The 22,395-nt window shown below is 39.3% G+C and overlaps 2 protein-coding genes and 1 pseudogene across 2 annotated transcripts in view; all 3 read left to right on the forward strand.

The window, feature by feature from the left end:
* Msr1 (macrophage scavenger receptor 1) overlaps nucleotides 1-15,569 on the forward strand; it is an 85,784-nt gene extending 70,215 nt beyond the window's left edge. The window contains exon 10 of one of the 2 annotated variants that reach the window (XM_087588978.1): nucleotides 2,775-3,286. In XM_087588978.1, the coding sequence (XP_087445104.1) occupies nucleotides 2,775-3,142 (368 nt within the window). In that variant the 3' untranslated portion in view covers nucleotides 3,143-3,286. Of the gene's footprint in view, nucleotides 1-2,774; nucleotides 3,287-11,138 lie in introns of those variants that run through there. The other variant, NM_001191939.2, reaches the window with a different exon arrangement.
* The window catches only part of Erich1 (glutamate-rich 1), a gene marked incomplete at its 5' end in the record, with an annotated part of 52,793,804 nt that overhangs the window by 30,002,268 nt on the left and 22,769,141 nt on the right, over nucleotides 1-22,395 (forward strand).
* Nucleotides 334-1,510, forward strand: Gnb1-ps2 (G protein subunit beta 1, pseudogene 2; annotated as a pseudogene).

Raw genomic sequence — 22,395 nt, forward strand, 5'->3', positions numbered from 1 at the left:
AGTGGAAGGGGAAGCCCTTGGTCCTGCCAAGGCTGGACCCCCAGTGAACGTGATTGTTGTGGGGCGGGTGGTAATGGGGGGAAGATGGGGAGAGGAACACCCATATAGAGGGGAGGGGGAGGGGGTAGGAGGATGTTGCCCCGGAAACTGGGAAAGGGAATGACAATCGAAATGTAAATAAGAAATACTGAAGTTAATAAAGATAAAAAAGGGACGGCGATGGCGGCGGCGGCGGCGGCGGCGGCGGCGGAGGTGGTGGTGGCGGGCGGCGAGGGCAGCGGGGCTGGGACTGGAACAGCCACCGCGCAGACCCGAGCAGCCTCGCCGGCTCCTGCCCGCAGGCGGCGAGCGCGACGACCAGGCGGCGGCGTGGGCGCCAGACCAGGCGAGGGCGAGACTTACATGTGTAGGGAACCAGACCAGAAACCCTTCTGAGTCAAGAGCTTGGATTCTGAAGTGTGGAAAGCACCGAGACGTGAAGATGAGTGAACTTGACCAGCTGCGGCAGGAGGCCGAGCAACTGAAGAAACAAATTAGAGATGCCCGTAAAGCATGTGCAGATGCGACGCTTTCTCAGATCACAAACAACATTGATCCAGTGGGAAGAATCCAAATGCGAACCAGGAGAACACTGAGGGGGCATCTGGCAAACTGGGGCACAGACTCAAGGCTCCTTGTCAGCGCCTCTCAGGATGGGAAACTCGTCATCTGGGACAGCTATACCACAAGCAAGGTTCATGCCATCCCTCTGCGTTCCTCTTGGGTCATAACCTGTGCATACGCTCCTTCTGGGAATTATGTGGCCTGTGGTGGCCTGGATAACATCTGCTCCATTTACAATCTGAAAACTCGTGAAGGAAATGTGCCTGTGAGTCGTGAGCTGGCAGGACACACAGGTTATCTATCCTGTTGCCGGTTCCTGGATGACAATCAGATAGTTACCAGTTCTGGAGACACCACATGTGCCCTGTGGGACATCCAGACCGGCCAGCAGACAACCACGTTTACTGGACACACTGGAGATGTCATGAGCCTGTCTCTTGCTCCTGACACCAGGTCTCTGGTGCTTGCGATGCTTCGGCCAAGTTCTGGGATGTCCAAGAAGGGATGTGCCGGCAGACCTTTACAGGACACGAGTCTGACATCAATGCCATATGTTTCTTTCCCAATGGCAATGCCTTTGCCACTGGCTCAGACGATGCTACATGCAGGCTGTTTGACCTTCGAGTAGACCAGGAGCTCATGACCTACTCCCAGGACAACATTATCTGTGGTATCACATCTGTTTCCTTCTCCAAGAGTGGCTGCCTCCTCCTCGCTGGCTATGACGACTTCAACTGTAATGTCTGGGATGCACTAAAAGCTGACAGAGCTGGTGTCCTAGCTGGACATGACAACCGAGTCAGCTGCTTGGGGGTGACTGATGATGGCATGGCTGTGGCAACAGGATCCTGGGACAGCTTCCTCAAGATCTGGAACTAAGGCAGTAGCAGGGGGATGGATGCCATGGCGCCTGGAAGACCATTCCAACCTTGAAGCGTTACTGCGATAGCATATCCTATCCAACCAGACTAACGTGGACACCCACACCTCCCCTCAGAACTTCAAAAGGGCAAGATCTTTTTTCCTTCACTTATTGCTGAAACCAAGAGCACAACTCCCATTAAGAGAAGGATCTCTGTGCTGTAAACTAAAACAAATTGTGCATTTTTCTGGGGCCATTGTCTTTGGTTTATTTTGTTTTGTTTTTTGTTTTTGTTTTTGTTTTGTCTTGGTCAAATTTTTAAAGGAAATACTACAATAAAAATGTTAACCAGAAGGTAACCCTGAGTATGATTGTGAGACAGACACACCTTTTTACTAGTTCATTTGCATTTAAATCAGTGATCCTGATCTGTGGCATTCATGAAAAACAAGTTGAAGACTTTGTTTATCTGGAATTGTTTCTAAATATAAAGTCATTTGTAGCAAGACTTTGGAAGCATTCACGTTTCTTCCTTAAACATATTCCTTTATGTTCAGTAGTTAAGAGAACCAGAGCCCATGGGGGTGTCTGACTGTCACTGATGTATTTTTGTCCCTGGCTTGCTTTTTTTTTTTTTTTTTTTTTTTTTTTTTTTTTTTTTTTTTTTTTTTTTTTGTCTCATGTCACAGATGACTGTTTCGCACAAACACAGCATAGTGGAAGAAAAAATTCAGAAGCAAAGTAGCCAAGCACATGTTATGATGGCCACGAATGCTTGGTCAGAATCCTTCCCTTTGCTCAGCAGTGAACTTATTCCCAGCACCCTTCCCTCCTCACTGTCCAGTTTCTGTTCTTTCCTTGGGTTTCCTGTGAAGTTGGAGGGAAGTTTGTAGTCATGTGACACTAGCCGTTCTGCCCCTGCTGTCAGATTTTTTTCTCCAGAGAGGTGCCTGTCCTGTGCTTGGATAGTCAGTTTGTGTATGAAACAATGTACAAATAAATGTTTTGAAAATAATGATCTCAGACTTTCTAAGTTAAAATTTAAACAATTTGATTGTTTGCCATATTGGGTGGGTTTACTCTTAGAATCGCATGCTGTAGAAATGCTCTAAAGTGCTGTAGAAATGCTCTAAAGTGCATATAGGACTCAGTCCTTAGATGTTCTTTTTATTTTAAGAAATAGCCTCTTCAAGTTGTAACTGTGGCGGCTTTGTCCATTACTGTTGCTATTCTGCACACATATCGGGAGCAGCAAGCACTTTACACACTCGAGTAGTGGGATAAGTCACTGTTTTCTTTACTTTCCGAGATGATCGTCCTGTTGGGAATGACTGCTGCTGGCTGCAGGAAGGGAGGGAAGCTGCTCCGCTGCCTCTCTGCCACTTCCTGGAAGCAGCCTCCACGGAACAGCCCTTGCATCTGAGGCAACCATTTTTACACCGTGCAGATCTTCGTGGTTATCATCTCAAAGCCATGTTCAGCAGCAGCGTTTGGACAGCGGTGTTCTGTGGGCCCTCCCATCCCCCTATATCCTGCACCCCTCATAGCAGTAGTGGCTTCGCCATTCTGTTTTCTGCAGCGTCCTGTACAAAACTGTGTTGTGACTGTGCAGTAGGCCTGGACATGGCAAAGAGAATACAGCGAAGCCCCTTCTCTTCCTACCAAACGACTCTCTAGAGCTCTCTGCACCCTGTACCCTTTTCACCTTTTGTATTTAATTTTAAAGTCAGTGTACTGCAAGGAGGCTGGATGCAAGATAGATACTATATTAAACTGTACTGTTATTTAAGATGTAATAAAGCAGTTTGACATGAAAAAAATGTGTGCTCATCTCACCACACATTAAATATATAATTTTTTTATTTTTATGGCATAGCTACAACCATTGAGAGTCTTCACACTCTCAATTTCCTTTTTCTGAATAACAAAATTGTACTGCTAAGATTTGGACTATATGAATATAGGTATAAAATAATTCAGAGCAAACCTATTATGGTAGCCTGGGAACAAGAGCCATGAGCTTCTCCATTCTCCTGTCTCCAGAAGGATAACAAAAGCATGGTTTCTCTACAGTTTCAAAACTATTTATATTTACATGTAATTAATATGACTGGTAAATTTCCCTCTGCTTTGTCTTCATTCCATGACAGCATGGGGATGAGCATACATTCTTATTATTTGCCTGCATTTTTTTTTAGTATCCCTTGAGGGCTTTCTAGAACTTCCTGTAAGATGTTATGTATACTATTGAAAATGCACATGCAAACAAATGCCATAGCTGATAATCAATTTGAGAATTAACAACATATTCGCCAACTTTTCCGCTTCTGATATTGTATTTCCTTATGTTATTTCTTTACATCTTAATATTTAAGTTTGAAAAATAGAATGCTATGTTGAAAGCCCCCTAAAGCTTTGAATTATCCAGCTAATTAGAATCTGAGAGTCCTCAAAATTGTTTGCTCCTTTTTAATAAAAGCAGTGTAACCTGAGTGTGTACCTCAGGAGCAGGTCACTTACCTTTAGCATGACCAAGGCCCTGGATTCAATCCCTCTGACCACCAAATTAAAAAAAAAAAAGTAAGAAAACAAATAAATCAAAGTGTAAAGAAGATCTTTTAATTACTGTTACATAAAATATACAATATTTATAATTATCTCATCACTCTAATCTTAAATGAACACAGCAGTTTATGTTCTTTATAGAGAGGGGCATTCTAGGGACAAAGGAAAAATGAGTCCTCAAGGAAAAGTTCCATAATAAATCTTACAGAAAAAAGAAAAAGAATCTTATGAAATCTCTTTCTCCCTTGTAGATTTTTTTTCTATTTAACATCCATCCTGACACATAACCCTAAAATATAGATCTGATGATGCGTTTATTTTGGTGTCTCATAATGTATAATTAAAGAGTTGTCAAAAATGGAGGCCAACTTTCAATGTAACCTGCCAGGTACATCTCCTTCAGTCATTAACATAGATTGTATTTGAGATGCTCGGAGATGATTCTAAAATATCAAGGATTTCCATACTACCTCTGTCACTCGGGATAAGTGCTTTTGTTTATAGCAGAGAAGCTTTATCCACGTTTAAGAGCTCATATTATCCACGTCATTCATTATACCATTACCAGTAGCTGCTTGTTTATGAACGCACACATTCCCATGCAATCATGTTAGTGACTCACCACCTATTTATTGTTCTTGAAAACTCATTTGGGGATTACAATTTGATACAGCCAACCAAAACTGATGTAAGCATGTGTTTACAAGTTTCTTAAAGTTTCTGTTTTGAAATATTTTGGTAAAAGAAAGGAGAATTTTCATAATGGTACATTGAAGAAAATTCTTCAGAGAATATCGGAAAAGATATTCTGAGCAATTATTTTTAAATTTATATTTTTATAATCCATCTTCCTTTTCAAAAACAATTGTTTTCTTCTTAATAAAATACAGTCCATACTTAATATTTTTATCTGTTTATTTGATAGTTAGTCTATCTGTAAGGAATTCTTACTCATTAAAACAACTGTGAATGACCTCAGAGGAAGTAAATGTGTTTTAGACTCACCATTATCCTACTTATTTGTGCTTAAAACCAACACTATTTGCAACCCAGGGTTTCCTTATAGGACAGTTTTATAAGTGCTTTGCTAAATCAATAATGATAGTTTCATTTAGAAGGATAGTATATTTCGTGAACTAGGCCATGCTCAGTGAAAATACACTAATAGCTAAAAGCTAAGGAAGAAATGAAGTTACTGCCTTACAGCTCTCTTCCTGCCAGTATTTTCAGCTCCAAGTGTGCATCAAAATTCCAACATACAGAAACACTTCAATCATCACATCCTCACATAAATCCACTGTTAACAAGGCCTCCTTCTTTTCAGATTGCCAAGGAAATCTGGTGCTTCCTCAGGGAAACAATCAATTCTCCTATAATCTGGGCTTTCTCAGAACTGTGCAGGGGCATTTATAACTTTTTTTTCCTTTTTTAAAAATTGGATTTTTTTATTTATATTTCAAATGTTATCCCCTTTCCAAGTTGCCCATTCATAACCCCCACCCCCACTATCCCATTCCCCATCCCCTTTCTTGTATGAGGGTATTCTCTCAAACAACCACCCATCCCTTCCCACCTCCCTGCCCTGACATTCCCCTACACTGGGAGGTCCAGTCTTAGCAGAACCAAGGGCTTCTCTTCCCATTGCTGCCCAATAAGGCCATCCTTATTGGATGGCCACATATGCCGCTAGAGTCATGGGTCTGTCCATGTGTATTCTCTGAGTGGTTGGTTCTTATGGTGTTGCAAGCCCCTTCAGCTCCTTCAATCCTTTCTCTAACTCCACCAACAAGGACCCTGTTCTCAGTTCAATGGTTGGCTGGTAGCATTCACCTCTGTATTTGTCACACTCTGACTGAGCCTCTCCAGAGACAGCTATATCAGGCTCCTGTCAGCATGAACTTTTTGGCTTCATCAATATTGTCTAGTTTTGGTGGCTGTATATAAATGGGCTGGATCCCCAGATGGGGCAACTCTGAATGGCCATTCCTTCAGTCTCTGCCCCAAACTTTGTCTAAATATCTCCTCCTATGAATACTTTTGTTCCCCCTATTAAGAAGGACTGAAGCATCTGCACTTTGGTGTCTACTTGTGGTCTGTAGATTGTTTCTTGGGTAATTTGAGCTTTTGGGCTAATATCCACTTATCAGTGAGTGCAGACCATTGGTTATTTCTATGAATGGGTTACCTCACTCAGGATATTTTCTAGTTCAATCCATTTGCCTATGAATTTCATGAAGTCATTATTTTTTATAGCTGAGTAGTACTCCATTATGTAGATGTACCACATTTTCTGTATCCATCCTCTGTTGAAGGGCATCTGGGTTCTTTCCAGCTTCTGACTCTTATAAATAAGGCTACTCTGATGTACTAAGAAGAAGAAGAAGGTATATTCTTTTTATTTCAGGATGAAACATTCTATAGATATCTGTTTAATACATTTGGTTCATAACTTCTGTTAATTTCTCTATGTCTCTGTTTAGTTTCTGTTCCCATGATCTATCCATTGATGGGAGAGGGGGTTGTTGAAATCTCCCACTATTATTGTATGAGGTACAAAGTGTGCTTTGAGCTTTAATAAGGTTTATTTTATGAATGTAGGTGCCGTTGCATTTGGAGCATAGATATTCAAGATTGAGAGTTCATCTTAGTGGATTTTTCCTTTGATGAATATGAAGTGTCTTTCCTTATGTTTTTGATTACTTTTGTTTGAAATTCCATTTTATTCAATATTAGAATGGCCACTCCCGCTTGTTTCTTTGGTCCATTTGCTTGGAAAATTGTTTTCCCAGCCTTTTACTCTGAGGTAATATCTGTTTTTGTCACTGAGGTGCATTTTGGGTATGCAATAAAATGCTGGATCCTGTTTATGTATCCAGTCTCTTAGTCTATGTCCTTTTATCGTGAAATTGAGTCCATTGATGTTAAGAGATATTAAGGAATAGTGATTGTTGTTTGCTGGGGGTTTTTTTGGTGATAGAGGTGGATATATGTTTGTGTCGCTATCTTCTTTTGCCTTTGTTGCAAGGAGATTACTTTCATTATTTTCTAGGGTGTAGTTTCCTTCCTTGTGTTGGAGTTTTTCCATCTATTATTCTTTTTAGGGCTAGATTTATGATATTATGTAAATTGAGTTTTGTCATGGAATATCTTGGTTGTTCCCTCTATGATAATTGAGAGTTTTGCTGGATATAGTAGCCTTGGCAGTCATTTGTGTTCTCTTAGGGTCTGCATGACATCTGTCCAGGATCTTCTGACTTTCATAGTCTCTGGTGGGAAGTCTGGTGTGATTCTGATAGGTCTGCCTTTATATGTTACTTGACCTTTTTCCCTTACTGCTTTTAATATTCTTTCTTTGTTTTGTGCATTTGGTGTTTTAACTGTTATGTAACAGGAGGAGTTTCTTTTCTGGTCCAATCTATTTGGAGTTCTGTTGGTTTCCTGTATGTTTATGGGCATCTCTTTAGGAACATTTTCTTCTATAATTTTGTTGAAGATATTTACTGGCCCTTTAAGTTGGGAATATTCGCTCTCTTCTATACCTATTATCCTTAGTTTAATCTTCTCATTGTGTCCTGGATTTCCTGAATGTTTTAGGTTTTTGCATTTTACATTTTCTTTGACTGTTGTGTCCATGATTTCTATGGTATCTTATGCCCCTGATATTCTCTTTTCTATCTCTTGTATTATGTTGGTGATGCTTGCTTCTATGACTCCTGATCTCTTTCCTAGGTTTTGTATCTCCAGGGTTGTCTCTCTTTGTGATTTCTTTACTGTTTCATTTTCATTTTTAGATCCTGGATGAATGTGTTCAATTCCTTCACTTGTTTGGCTGTGTTTTCCTGTAATTCTTTAATGGACTTTTGTATTTCCTATTTAAGGGCTTCTACGTGTTAACCTGTGTTGTCCTGTATTTCTTTTTGGTTTTATCTTTATTAACTTGAGTATTTCTTATTTACATTTTGATTGTTATTTCCCTTCCCAGTTTCCGGGCAAACATCCCCCAGCCCCTCCCCTTCCCCTTCTATATGGGTGTTCCCCTCCTCATCCTCCCCCCCATTACCACCCTCCCCCCAACAATCACACTCACTAGGTGTTCAGTCTTGGCAGGACCAAAGGCTTCCCCTTCCACTGGTGCGCTTACTAGGCTATTCATTGCTACCTATGAGATTGGAGCCCAGGGTCAGTCCATGTATAGTCTTTGGGTAGTGGCTTAGTCCCTGGAAGCTCTGGTTGGTTGGCATTGTTGTTCATATGGTGTCTTGAGTCCCTATAGCTCTTCCAGTCCTTTCTCTGATTCCTTCAACGGGGGTCCCATTCTCAGTTCAGTGGTTTGCTGCTGGCATTCGCCTATGTATTTGCTGTATTTTGGCTGTGTCTCTCAGGAGAGATCTACATCCGGTTCCTGTCAGCCTGCATTTCTTTGCTTCATCTAGTGTGGTGGCTGTATATGTATGGGCCACATGTGGGGCAGGCTCTGAATGGGTGTTCCTTCTGCCTCTGTTCTAAACTTTGTCTCCCTATTCCCTCCTAAGGGTATTCTTGTTCCCTTTTTAAAGAAGGAGTGAGGCATTCACATTTTGGTCATCCTTCTTGAGTTTCATGTGTTCTGTGTGTCTAGGGTAATTCAAGCATTTGGGCTAATAGCCACTTATCAATGAGTGCATACCATGTGTGTTTTTCTGTAATTGGGTTACCTCACTCAAGATGATATTTTCCAGTTCCATCCATTTGCCTATGAATTTCATGAAGTCATTATTTTTGGTAGCTGAGTAATATTCCATTGTGTAGATGTACCACATTTTCTGTATCCATTCCTCTGTTGAAGGGCATCTGGGTTTTTTCCAGCTTCTGGCTATTATAAATAAGGCTGCTATGAACATAGTGGAGCACGTGTCTTTTTTATATGTTGGGGCATCTTTTGGGTATATGCCCAAGAGAGGTATAGCTGGGTCCTCAAGTAGTTCAATGTCCAATTTTCTGAGGCACCTCCAGACTGATTTTCAGAATGGTTGTACCAGCCTGCAATCCCACCAACAATGGATGAGTGTTCTTCTTTCTCCACATCCTCGCAACATTTGCTTCACCAGAGTTTTTGATCTTAGCCATTCTGACTGATGTAAGGTGAAATCTCAGGGTTGTTTTGATTTGCGTTTCCCTTATGACTAAAATGTTGAACATTTTTTAGGTGTTTCTCAGCCATTCGGCATTCCTCAGATATGAATTCTTTGTTTAGCTCTGAACCCCATTTTTTAATAGGGTTATTTGTCTCCCTGAGGTCTAACTTCTTGAGTTCTTTGTATATTTTGGATATAAGGCCTCTATCTGTTGTAGGCTTGGTAAAGATCTTTTCCCAATCTGTTGGTTGTAGTTTTGTCCTAACAACAGTGTCCTTTGCCTTACAGAAGCTTTGCAGTTTTATGAGATCCCATTTGTTGATTCTTGATCTTAGAGCATAAGCCATTGGTTTTGTTCAGGAAATTTTCTCCAGTGTCCATGTGTTCAAGATTCTTCCCCACTTTTTCTTCTATTAGTTTGAGTGTATCTGGTTTGATGTGGAGGTCCTTGATGCACTTGGACTTAAGCTTTGTACAGGGTGATGAGCATGGATCAATCTGCATTCTTCTACATGTTGCCCTCCAGTTGAACCAGCACCATTTGCTGAAAATGCTATCTTTTTTTCTATGGATGGTTTTGGCTCCTTTGTCAAAAATCAAGTGACCATAGGTGTGTGGGTTCATTTCTGGATCTTCAATTCTATTCCACTGGTCTATCTGTCTTTCTCTGTACCAATACCATGCAGTTTTTATCACTATTGCTCTGTAATACTGCTTGAGTTCAGGGATATTTCTTTAAGTGAGTTATTTATGTCCTTCTTAAAGTCCTCTATCATCATCATGAGATGTGATTTTAATTCCAAGTCTTGCTTTTCTGGTCTGTTGGGATATCCAGTATTTGCTTTAGTGGGAGAACTGGGCTCTGACGATGCCAAGAAATATTTGTTTCTGTTGCTTAGTTTCCTGCACTTGCCTCTTGGCATCTGGTTGTTTCAGGTTGTCATGTTGTGGCTTTACCCTCCTATAAGCCTGTGTGTCATCTTCCTGGAAACTGACTTTCTCCCATCAGGATCTGGGTACAGAGAACTGAGGGACTGGGTCAGCTCTGCATGCAGGCAGAAACCTGAAGATTGCTCCTGGGTTCCTGTTTCCTGGGGGCTCCAATTGGGTCCTCAGAGCAGAAGTGTTGTCTTTACCTCTGCTCTCAGGTATCTCAGCACTCCTGGCAACTGGCTTTCAGCTCTGGGTATAGGCAGAGACGGGAATGATCCTCTCTCTGACTTCTCTTAGATTTCTATTTCCAGAGGGCTCTGGGTGGGTTCTTTTTGGTCCCAGAATATGAGCAGAAGTATTGCCTCCCCACGGCCCCCCGAGCTCTCAGGATTGTCTGCACTTCTAAGAGTCCAACTCTCTCCCTCATGGGATTTGAGTACAGATAGCTGTGGATAGCCATGGGATATGTCAGCTCTGGGCGCAGGCAGAAACTAGAAGGGTCCTGCCCTAGACTGCTCCTAGATTCGTGTGTACTGAGGGTTCCAGTTGGGCCCCTCAGAGAAAAGTGGTGGTCTTACCTCTGCTCTCAGGTGTGTTAGCGCTCCTGGCAACTGGCTTTCAGCTCTGGGCACTGGCGGAGACTGGAAAGATCCTCTTTCTGACTGTTTTTAGGTTCCTGTATCCAGAGGGCTCTGGGCAGGTTCCCTCTTAAGCCGGGAATGTGAGCATAAGTGGGGGTCTCCCCTGAGCTCTCAGGATTTCCAGCACTTCTGAGAGTCTGCAGATCTCTCCCCCAAGGTATGGGTATGAAGAGCTTTTGGATTTGGTCAGTTCCAGGCTCAGTCCTATAATTTTTATATTATTTTGCAGTATAGTATTTTACAAGCTTTCAGGGTGTGACATTTTCGGAGGCATGAAAGTCCATTTTATATTCTCAGTACTCTTATTTTGGGAGTAACCACTATTTGGTATTAAATTAATTAATGTCTTAATTGCTGTGTCTCATTCAATTATAAGCACTTAACAACACTTACTAATGCAGATGTATCTGATTGTTGCAGGTACTGGTCCAATATGGCTGAATGAAGTGATGTGCTTTGGGAGAGAATCGTCTATTGAAAACTGTAAAATCAGCAAATGGGGAGAATTAGGCTGTTCACATGCAGAAGATGCTGGGGTCACTTGTACTTCATAATGTATCATATTTTCAGTTTCATTTATGAAATTGCTTTTGTAAAACTATTTTTGTTGCCCTGCTCTACTAAAATCATTTTAATAATAGTAAATGGACTCACAATATTGGTAATAGAAAGGGAATATTTGAAATGAGTGGGAATAGGGTCTTAAACACGGCAAACTTTATGTCTATGGATAAAGGATTCAAACTTCTCACAATGGTTAATGTTGATTGTCAAATTGCCCAGAATTTACAAATGCCAAGAAACACAAAAATATGGTTATTCATATTAGGGCATTTCCAGAGAGGTTTAACTGAAATAGAATCATTGGTAGCATCGTTCATGGGCTTGAGATGCTGACTGAAATAAAAGCAGTGGGGCACCATCATTCATCTCTTTCTGCTTCCTGCCTGTGAATCACTATCCTGCCTGACAGTATCACTATCTAGAACATGCTTCTTTTACCAAGATGGACCATTTGATGCCATGAATCAAAATAAGCTCTTCTTTCCCAAGTATCATTTGGCAATAAGGGAAAAAGCTAACAGAATTCTTTTTACCAGAAGTGGGCTTGTCATAAATCTCATGGCAGTTTGTCAAATTGTTGAATTAATTTTCTGAACGAATAAAGACAAAAAATCTTCTGAGCCATAGGCTATAGATGACCTAGAATGGTATAAACAGGACTTTGGGAGTATTCTGATAGAAATTTGGATTTTTAGATTGGTAAACAAATATGCAAATGCATAAGTAAGGAAATAAAGGTCCATTTCCAGAGACGTCAGAATGAAATAAGAATTATATAATGAACTGAAAAGAGGCATTCATGTCACATGCTGACAACTACTCTGACTTCATTCTATTTGTATTCTGAGACTTGGAATAAGACCAAGAGACTTATTTCTTTAATGTTAAAACTTCAAGATATAATAGAATTGGGGTGTGGCATTGTTACAAGTCTCCATTCTTACCCATATCTGCAGTGACAAAAAGCAACAAGCAGAGAAGGAAGATATCTCAAAACTCTGCAGTTTTAGGGAGAAATAAGCATAAGCTGGTTTAAAGTTGTTGACAAAGATATTAAAGAGAACAAAATTGTAATTTTTAAAGAGATTGGAAAAATTAATGAGAAGCTTCATCCTTTGCAGAAGAAAAAAATAAGGGGCCCTGGTGGCAAAACCATTGAAAGGCTCTAATGTATAAAAAATGCAAATTTATTTGAAAGGATAAAAGTTAAACTGAAAATTTAACTCTGCTAGAAAACAATTGCCTAGAGAATTATTTGTCCTAGAATCAGCTACAAATGTACAGAGACACCTTTATAGCTCTGCTAGATAAAGGCCAGGCTATATTTTGAGACAGTAGCTGAACTTAGAAACCTAATTCACGTGATAAAAAATAAAAAAGTGATGATTCACAAAGATTTATAATAACATGCCAGAAAGACACTTCGATCCAGAAATGTGTTTCAGAGTTGGTTTCCGTATAACAATTTCCCTAGAGGAGCCTGTGCGAAGCTGTAAAGGTGAAACCCAATTTGAAGTAGGGCTGCAGGAACTGAGAGATGCCCCTGAGACAAGTATCATGTATAGAGTGCAACTTGTCCAAGAGGAAGTTGAAGTATTCTAAGATAGCAGAAATAGAGTTTCTAGGTAACCCAGTTCTGTAGGAACTCTAAAGATTCCTTCAGGAACCCATGTGCCCAACACTGGATTATGTGATTTCAGTATTTCTTTAGTTGTTCTTTCCTTGGCATGCTTCAGTTTGTCCTTTTTGCACTGGGAATGTTCATTCTGTAGGACTATATACCATAAGTATGTAACTTGTAGTTTTTGAAAATAGACATTCACAGTTAAGCGATTGTCTGATTCTCAGAAGGGACTCTGAACTTCTATTTTGAAAAATTTGAAACTCTTATGACTTTGGGGAATCTTTGAGACTCAGTAGATTTATCATCATCATCATCATCATTTTTTATTATTATTTGCATTATGAGATTTAGATGAGACTTTAGGGACCAGGAGTGGAATATTAGAACTTAAAAATGTTGTGTTTGGATGTTAACTTGACAAGACTGGATATGTGATGGTCAACATTACTTGTAAAGTTATTGGGATATAGAATAATCTAGGATATACACTTGTAGCCTTCTCCTCGAGAACATTTCCAAAGAACTTTAACTGAGAAGGCAACACCTTAATTTGGTGACTCCATCTTACTGCTTGGAGTTCCAGCACCAAATGAGAATGTAAATGAAGGTGGAGAGCAGAAGCTATTTCTTTCTGTTTCCTGATGTTAACCAATTGGCTCATGCTCCTGCCATCTTGCCTTCTCTGAAGTAATGGACTGTATCCCAAATCATGTGGCAGAGAAACCCAGCAATCCTTAAATTGATCTTATCCATTGTCTTGGCCAACAATGAGAACAGTGAAGAATACACTCTCTGAGCTTTGAAGTGGAACATTTAAAAACAATGATGTATTGAGGTGAATACTCTTAAAACTGAAGAATCTGCAAATGAGAAGAGAGTAGAGAAGGTAGATGTCCTGGCATACTAGCAACACAGGGAGAGTTTTCTAGATTTTGAAACTTAAATACAAAAGATAGAAGAGAGACTTGCAGAACTGTGTGTATGTGCTAGGCTGGGTTCTTCAACTTACCTTTTAAAGAAGGATGACATTTAAGACTTTACTGCTAAACTTTGTTTTATGAGGGCATTACTATGCTGAGATGGAATAATATATTCTCAGATATCAAATGAGTATTATAAAGCATAAAACTATTATATTGCTATGTAGTTTCTTTCTCTACAAAAATGTCAGATACCAAAAATACACGGTGCATCATTGTATTCATTTTTAAAACTACAAGTGAATGTAACTCTAAAAGTTCAATGAGGTTCCCTGAATAAAAAAAATATATGAGAAATACATACTGGAATAATTTTAGGGAATAAAACAAGAGACTGAAATACAGTGTTAACCATCTATCAGGAATCTCTCCAGGGCTATACAAATTTAATAGAATTTCCTGGAAAATATTTCTTTTGTTAACCACAAAAAAATATCTTTGATGCTTTGTTTTCCTAAAAGGGGGGCAAATTAACCATCCCACTGTGAGAACGTAATGCTGGAACAAATACTATTCCTCTGGATAAATACTGATTAGGAATTTCAAACATGTCTCAGACACCTGGCATACCATACATCCCTTATTGGCTGCTAGAGTGATTAGTTAGGAGAAGTGGTAATCCAGGAAAGTTAAGAAGGAAAGAAAAATGGAGGAAAGAAGGAGGGAAAGTAAATGGGAGTACATGGAGGGAATTTCAAGAAATAATGTATTTGCTAATCATCTCCATTATGTGTTAAACATTTGGAGTAAGTCAGTTTGTGAAAACTTGAAGTGGTTTATGATAGTCATGGGGATGAGGCAGTAAATCAACTGAAGGGGAAGTCCTTCTGGACCATAGTGATATTAGGCAATTATTTCTATCTTACTACTTAAATTTTATTTTGTGTGTATGTGTATTTGTATGTATAATGTGCATGTGGATGTGTGTATTTGTGTATATGTGAATGTGTGTGTATGCACACATGTGCATATATGTGCATGTGTGTATTTGTATATATGTGTGTATGTGTATGCACATGTGTGTATGTGTATGCACATGTGTGTGTACATGTCCATGTATGTATGTCCATGTGTATATGTGAGCATCTTTGTGTTTGTGTATATGTGTCTGTGTGGGGAAGCCACAGGCTGATAGTGTTATTTTCAATCACTGTCTGCCTTAGTTTTTGAGACTGGATCTCTTAATGAACCTGGACATTACTGATTCAGGTAGACTATCTGGTTGACAAGCCCTAGGGATTGCCCCCAAAGTGGAGTGTGGAGCATGTACATGCTTGTGTAAGTGAATATGCATGTGCATGGAGGCCAGAGGTCAACAGTTGGGTGTCTTCCTCATTCCTTTTTCATATAAAATTCATTTATGTGCCATATATGCATGATACTTAGAAATAAATTTATGCCATATGTGATTCTGTTTTTTTTTTCTGAAAATGTTCAGATGAGGGTGTTTGACATATATTGGGGCTGGCTGCAAGTTCTATATGGAAGACAGTGAACCTATAATGTTTATATCATGGAAAGTAGAACTATTCTATGTGACCTGGTTAATTCAGGATGATATTCTAAGTGGCCAAGGTGGACATGAATCATGGACAGAGCAAAAGCTACTTGTGTTCAAACACTTACTTGTTTCTATCCCTTCCTCATTTGATGTCCATAAAGTGATAATAAAGAATTTTCTTTCATATTGCTTTTGTTTTCCAAACTATTCTTTTTATTTTAATCTGTTTTTATTGCAAATAGATTATTTGCATGCAATATATTCTGACACAGTTTTTCCTCTCCCAACTCCCCTTGGGTCCTCCTCATGCCCCCTCCCATTTGGATCCCAACCCTCATATATTTTAACATAACATCAGACTATCGTGTGCTAATTTTTTCATTAAGGGTAAAAGTAAGCTAGTGATCTGTAAATTAAAAATAGGAAATGGATTGTGTGGCTGGAACTTTTAAGTTAACCAGATCTTAAAAAAAAAAAAAAAAACCTACAAGAAGGAGATTTCCAAGCCTTCCTGCAGATCTTTGGTAAGGACAGTGGAGAGAGCCTGCTGTAGGTCATAAGAGAAGTGCAGAAACTAACAGAGAGAAAGGGCAATTTTCTCAAAGATCTTCAGTAGAACTGTCATGAGCCCTCATACCACAGAATGCTGGAATGAGGAGGTAGAAGAGGAAGAGGGTGGTGTGTGTGGTAGAAAGAGCTCCCCAAAACCTCCCTTCTTGGGTTTTCTAGAACACCCATGCCTTCGGTTCTTTCTCTACATTTGCTTTCTTTTCTCTCTTCGTTGATTCTTTACTTTCTCTGCAGACGAAATCCAGTTTTTTCATGTAAATGCTACCGCGGGACTATTGGCTCGACCCACAGAATACTTACTTGGCTTTTCTCAAAGGACACTCCCAGAAAACCATGGCACAGCAAGGTCCCAGCCAAACTGTGGGAAGCTGCAGAGAAGTAGGCGGCAGAAAGAAACTAGAAAACAAGTTGGAGATGTCTTTGAAGTTCTCGGGATCCAAAGGAGGAGAATGTGGTTGGCGTCAAGATTTTTATAAGTATCCACAAGATAAAGCACTAAAAGCATATGACATAACCTTTAGTACAGGGGTAGAAACTGCAGTTCAGAAGTAGTTGAATGTCCAAAGAAAGCTGGAAATCACAGCAAGTGTGTAGGAAGAGAAGTGTTAAGTGATGGCGCTCTGACTACAAGAAAAGCTGCGAATCTGCTGGCTTCAGGAAGTGTGTGGCATATCCCCACGTGAAGCAGAACTAGTTTTAACCAAAATGATGCTCCCCAGCCACTAGAACTGTGGATTGGAAGCTCAGCCAGACCCATGACGAGCAGAGAAGCCATCTATGCTTCCTTTTAGTGCTTAACAGGTTTTCATCTCACAGATAAGATATCTATATCTTGATTCTCCGTCACACATATTTGTGGTAAAATTTCTAACAACAGCTAATGAGAAAAAGGAGAGATCGTGAGTTTGAAAAAGAATGAAAGGGATATATAGGAAGGTTTGGAAAAGAAAGAATAAAGGAAAAATATGCAATTGTATTATAACCTCAAAAATATTATTGGAGGAAAAACAGATTATGTTGTGAAAATGTATACAAGCCCTGCAGTCTCATGATATTTAAATTACTTTCATTATTTTTATTATTGCTGTCTAGAATGATAAAGGGAAGGGCAGAGAGAAATTGTTTTACTTTTCCAACTTGGCCCAATTCTTTACTCAGAATTATAGGTGTGCATGGAGAACTTTTAATATTTGATAACAATATGAGTTTCTATGCAATTCTGATTAGTCATTTGGGTGTAATTATCTTCCTTTGTTTTGTAATTCATGTATGGCATCGTTGGTTATGCTCACAATGTTAGTAACAGAAACTACTTTAATTTCTGTGTTTCCTAAAAGAGCATTTGCAAGGGCCCAATTGTCACAGAAAAATCACAGGGCTATATGAAAAATATTAGGGACATTATTTTGTCAAAGGCGTGGCCACTGGAATAATCCATCACTCATGAATGTCACCTGCTCTTTCAGTCTCATAACCAGATTTGAGGTGTACGATAGTTCCACTAGACCATAGTTTCAACTCGATCACCATCCATCCACAAGCATCACTTTCTCATGCATTCATGGGGGGGGGCATAAAAATTTACATGTTTGTTAAAAATCAATAAAATAGGATTTGTGAGACGGCTCATTGGGTAAAAGCTCTTTCTAGCCATGCCTGATCACCTGCATTTGACCCAGGGACCCACAATGAGAGGGGAGAACTGAGTCCTGAAAGTTCTCTGAATTCTATCCAGCATAGATGCCTGACTTTCAAATCCTTCAGTTGGTGAATTCGAGGATTCTTTCCTGTAAATATAGTTTTAATTTTTGTTTGTTCTTCTAAAACATGGTTTTACATTATAATACATGCTGATCTTGGACTCAATTGTGTCACTTGCACACACACAGGCACACACACACTCACACACGCACGCACGCATGCACGCACGCACGCATGCATGCATGCACGCACACTTTTTAAAAATTAGTAAGACTAATTCAAGGATTAGGAGATGGCTCAATGAGTCTGATTTTCCAAGGATCCAGGTTCAGTATTTAGCACCCCATGTCATCTCACATTCATCTCTAACTGTAGTGCTAGGGGACATAACACTCTTGTCTGGTGTCTGTAGGAAACAAGTATGTATTTGGTACACAGACATATGTGCAGGGATAAAATAAAATGGAAAAAAAAAGCAAGAGTAAATTGGGTTGACGGCACCTTCTGGTATCATGAAACCTAGTCCTTGGGGAAAAGGGTTTTTTTTTTAGGTCAGTACCAGCTCATGGGCCTCAGGAAATATGTCTGAAGTGCACGTAATCTTCAGCAACTTTGACCTTTCACCTCTTGAGAGAAATCAATGACAATACCAATACCCTATAATATTTGAAAGTCTCTTGGACAGCACTGACACAGAAGAAGGCTATAAGAACTGGAGTTGGGGTTTTTACTCATCGGTCTATGAATCTTGGAAGCAGAATTCTTGGACCAGATAGGAGAATATTTAAACTATGCATGTATGTTTATTTATGCTGACTTATGTATAGTATAGGCATTGTGGGTAGAAAATTAATATTATTCCTTAGGACTTTTTCAGATGCTCCAGCTGTTATGTTTAGGATATGAAAGTAAGCAATAGATTGCTAATGTGGGAAATTCATAACTTTAAAGGGTTGTGAATGTATTTTTATAGAAATTAGAAGATTTTAAAATCTGGATGTTTTTATTAAATAATTTGCCTGATAAGCTGCAAATGATCAGGGCAATTAGCAGTAACTAATTTCCACCTTCGCCAAAATCTAAATGAGTATTTGAGAAAGTCAGGTCTATATTGAATCGTAAGGTTGGGAAATAAAACATATAGGTGATTTCTCTCTTGTGATCTAAAACTGAGAAGTCATGAATTCCTAATGCGATCTAAAACTGAGAAGTCATGAATTCCTAATGCCCTTCAAGTTGACAGATTTATTTCCTTCTCCATCAATAAAGGAAGACCTAGACCCTTTATAATGTTTACCAGTCATTGCCAACCTATGGCTCAAAGACGTATGCATCCAAGAATAGTTATAGAGACTGAGTATGTTGTATTCATACATTTAGGGGTTAATGCATACATATGTATGGTCCAACACAAAATCATAAACTCATTATTAACAAAGGAACAAGACTGGCAGTATCATTTTTTGCATCTACAGACAAAGATATTTAGGAGACAATTGGATGCTATGTCAATGTAGCTAAGCAACGGTAGTAAGGTCTACATTATGACCTCTTCAGCATTTGTTTCTGATCAGGTTTACAGAAGCAAACATGGAGTAAACAACTTACACACACACACACACACACACACACACACACACACACACTTGCATGCATATTTACACACAAAATGAATGTGGGAAGAGCTTTGTGAAAATGAAGAGTTAGAGGAAGGGCTATAGGAGCTGATAGGGAATGAACCCCATAAGAAGCACAACATTATCAATTAACCAGACCCTTCAGAGCTCCAGGGACTGAGTCACCAACCAGGAAGCACGTATGGGCTGGTCTGTGGGCCTCACTACATATGTAGCAGAGGACTGCCATGTCTGGCCTCAATGGGAGGGGATGCACTTGGTCCTGTGGAAACTTGATGACCCAAAGAAGGGGGATGCTAGAGGGGTGGGGTGGGAGTGTGTGGATTGGGAGCACCCTCTTAGAGGTGAAGGGTGGAGAGATGGGGTAGGGGACTCTTGGAGGAGGACCGGGAAGGAGGCAATATTTGAAATGTAAATAAATAAAATAATAAAAGAAAAAATAAAAGGTAAAAGAAAAAAAGGAAACAAAAATTTGAGTGCTGGTCTTCCCTAAGGTGAAGGCCCTATTTATCCATAAAAACATAAACATAAGAACATCTTAATGGGCTCAGCAGTTTGTTCTTACATATTTGTATGTATGTATATGTGTGTGTGTGTGTGTGTGTGTGTGTGTGTGCATGTACATGTAATAACAATTGAATTAAAACAGTACATGAATTTGAGAGGAAACAAAATGGGGAAGCAGGAGTAGTTACAGGAGAATGATGTGGAGAGATACAATGATCATATATCAATTCTCAAAACTACTTTTAAAAAGAAACAAAATTATTCCCCTTAGAATTTACCCAGCAATCCAAAACTGAGAAATCAAAGACCAGATCTCATTTATTTCACTTCTTTCTTAGTTTCCAACTAAAAATCTTACAATTTTCTTCTAACTTACAATTCATCTGCTACAACTACCCAATTCATGTGCTTCACTGAGCATTTTGTGTAGAGAATCTGATTCAAGGTACTCAAACAGTATTTTCCTCCATCCCACACTTATTTTTAACCGATAAAAAAAGCAGAGACATTTATTTAACAAGGAAAATCAAGCAAGTGTTTAGACATGTACAATGTGAGATACTGGTACCTAATCTGAAGAAAGTACATTTGCAAAAATGAGGTTAAACCAAAAGTTTTATTAGATACACTGAGTTTAATATCCAGAGTCTGTAGGAAAAAGCAAAATAATAAGCACCTGTATTTGTCAGTCTTCTCTAGAAGAAAAATTTGTGTGTGTGTGTGTCTGTGCAATGTGTATGTGCATTATTTATATGTGTGTGTCTGTGCGATGTGTGTGTATTATATATATAAATATGGGGGTGAGCATGCTAGAATGTGTCTATGTATTTTATTTGTATGTATTTTATATACTTGCGTGTCTGTGTGATATGTTATATATGTGCGTGTGAGAGAGAATATGTGAGTATGTGTGTGTGTTGTATTGTCTGTGATGATGTTCATGTGGTCTGTGTGCATGATAAATGCATAGATTATGTGATGAAATTCCTTAAATTGGCTTACATGATATAGTTTCCAATTGTCCAACAACAACTCTCCTTACACTGGAACAAGTACCTGGTAGGATCTCAGTGTCAGATCCAGAATGCCTGAGGAGTCTCAATATGATGCTGAAGATCAGTCTGTGTTGGGGCCTTTACAATGCTGCTTTTAATATCAGCAAAGGAAGTGTAGCAGCCGTGACACCTGCAACAGGGTAGGTGAATTCACACTAAGAGTAGATGATGTTGTTAGTAAGATATGAAAGTAATAAAGCAAATTTTTATCTGAGGCACCACCAGAAGATGCTCCCTGCATTTTACTTGGATCTTACTTCCAATTGTCTGGGCAAGAAAATCCCCATAGATGTACCCAGAAGTTTATCTGTTATTGATTCCCATCAAGCTGACAGTCAACATTACTCATCATGGTGTTGTTAATTACTAACTCATTCGGTCAGTTTTTGAAAGAAGTCTACCTCCACCAAAGAATGTGAGCACATCCTAAGCGCAGCCGTAACTCTAGTGTCTGTTCCATTCTAAGTGGGCAAGCATCTCTGAGGCACAAAACCTGCTTTCGCAGTACTATTCCTGCATCAGCTGGCCAGACTGCTGAGTTACTACTTCAGTACCCAGCTAGGGCGGCATTGCTGTTTTCCTTAACTCTCAAGACCCTGCCCATACTAGTGTGACCTTCAGATCCTACTTAGAACTTCCCAGTGCAGTTTTCTTCTGAGCCCAACTGAATACTCATGATCTGATAAACCCTAATTGTACTTCCACTCCTATGGAAATATAACATGAAAACCACTTCCCTCTTTATCCCAATTGTCTTGTTGTCACTCATCCTTTGGGCCTAACATGAATAAAAGTCATTTGTCTGTTTCCCAGTCCACACTTAGAAGAACTGAAATTCCCTTACCCAATCCCTGTACATCCTATTTCTGAATTCACTGAGCCTGTGATATGTCTCTCCAGCTGCCACTTGAAAACACTTCAATTCTTTTTATAACTTGATTTTAATGGTAACAGAATATATAACTTTATAGTCTATTGTTTTAAAATAATGCCCCATTTAGAAGATAATATGAATAACTACATACTCAAGCACAGAATCGCTAATAGACCATAAAACATATTTGTAAATATAATCACCCTCTGCTTTCTCACTATACCCTTTATCTGAGTTAATGTTAATGCCCCTGTGCTGTAATACACTTATTTTTGAACTTCAAAATAAGCCCTAAATGACTTACACATCTGCTCAGTCGAAGAGGCATAACCTTTCCTAAGTGTTGATGCCAGGGCATATTAACTCCTCTCCCTGAATATCTTCAGACCACTCATAGCCTATTTTAATAAATTACAGCTAATGTAAAGCATTTATAATTTTGATAGCAGACAGGTTGGAAATATAATAAATCAGTTCTAATTTTTTTCCACAACTGAATGTTCTCTCAATGGAAAAGCAGTAGAGTATAAGAATCGGTTTTCATTTTTATGCAATCAAAGTAGAAGAGATTAGAAGTAAGTAGGAAGGTAGTAGAATTGAAAGAAAGTTGACTTTCCAGCATTTATGCTGTGTCAGGATTCAGTGATAAGACAGAGTGTTGGGG

The sequence above is a fragment of the Rattus norvegicus genome, chromosome 16 (genome assembly GCF_021556685.1).
Source record: "Rattus norvegicus strain SHRSP/BbbUtx chromosome 16, alternate assembly SHRSP_T2T, whole genome shotgun sequence".
Classification (NCBI taxonomy): domain Eukaryota; kingdom Metazoa; phylum Chordata; class Mammalia; order Rodentia; family Muridae; genus Rattus; species Rattus norvegicus.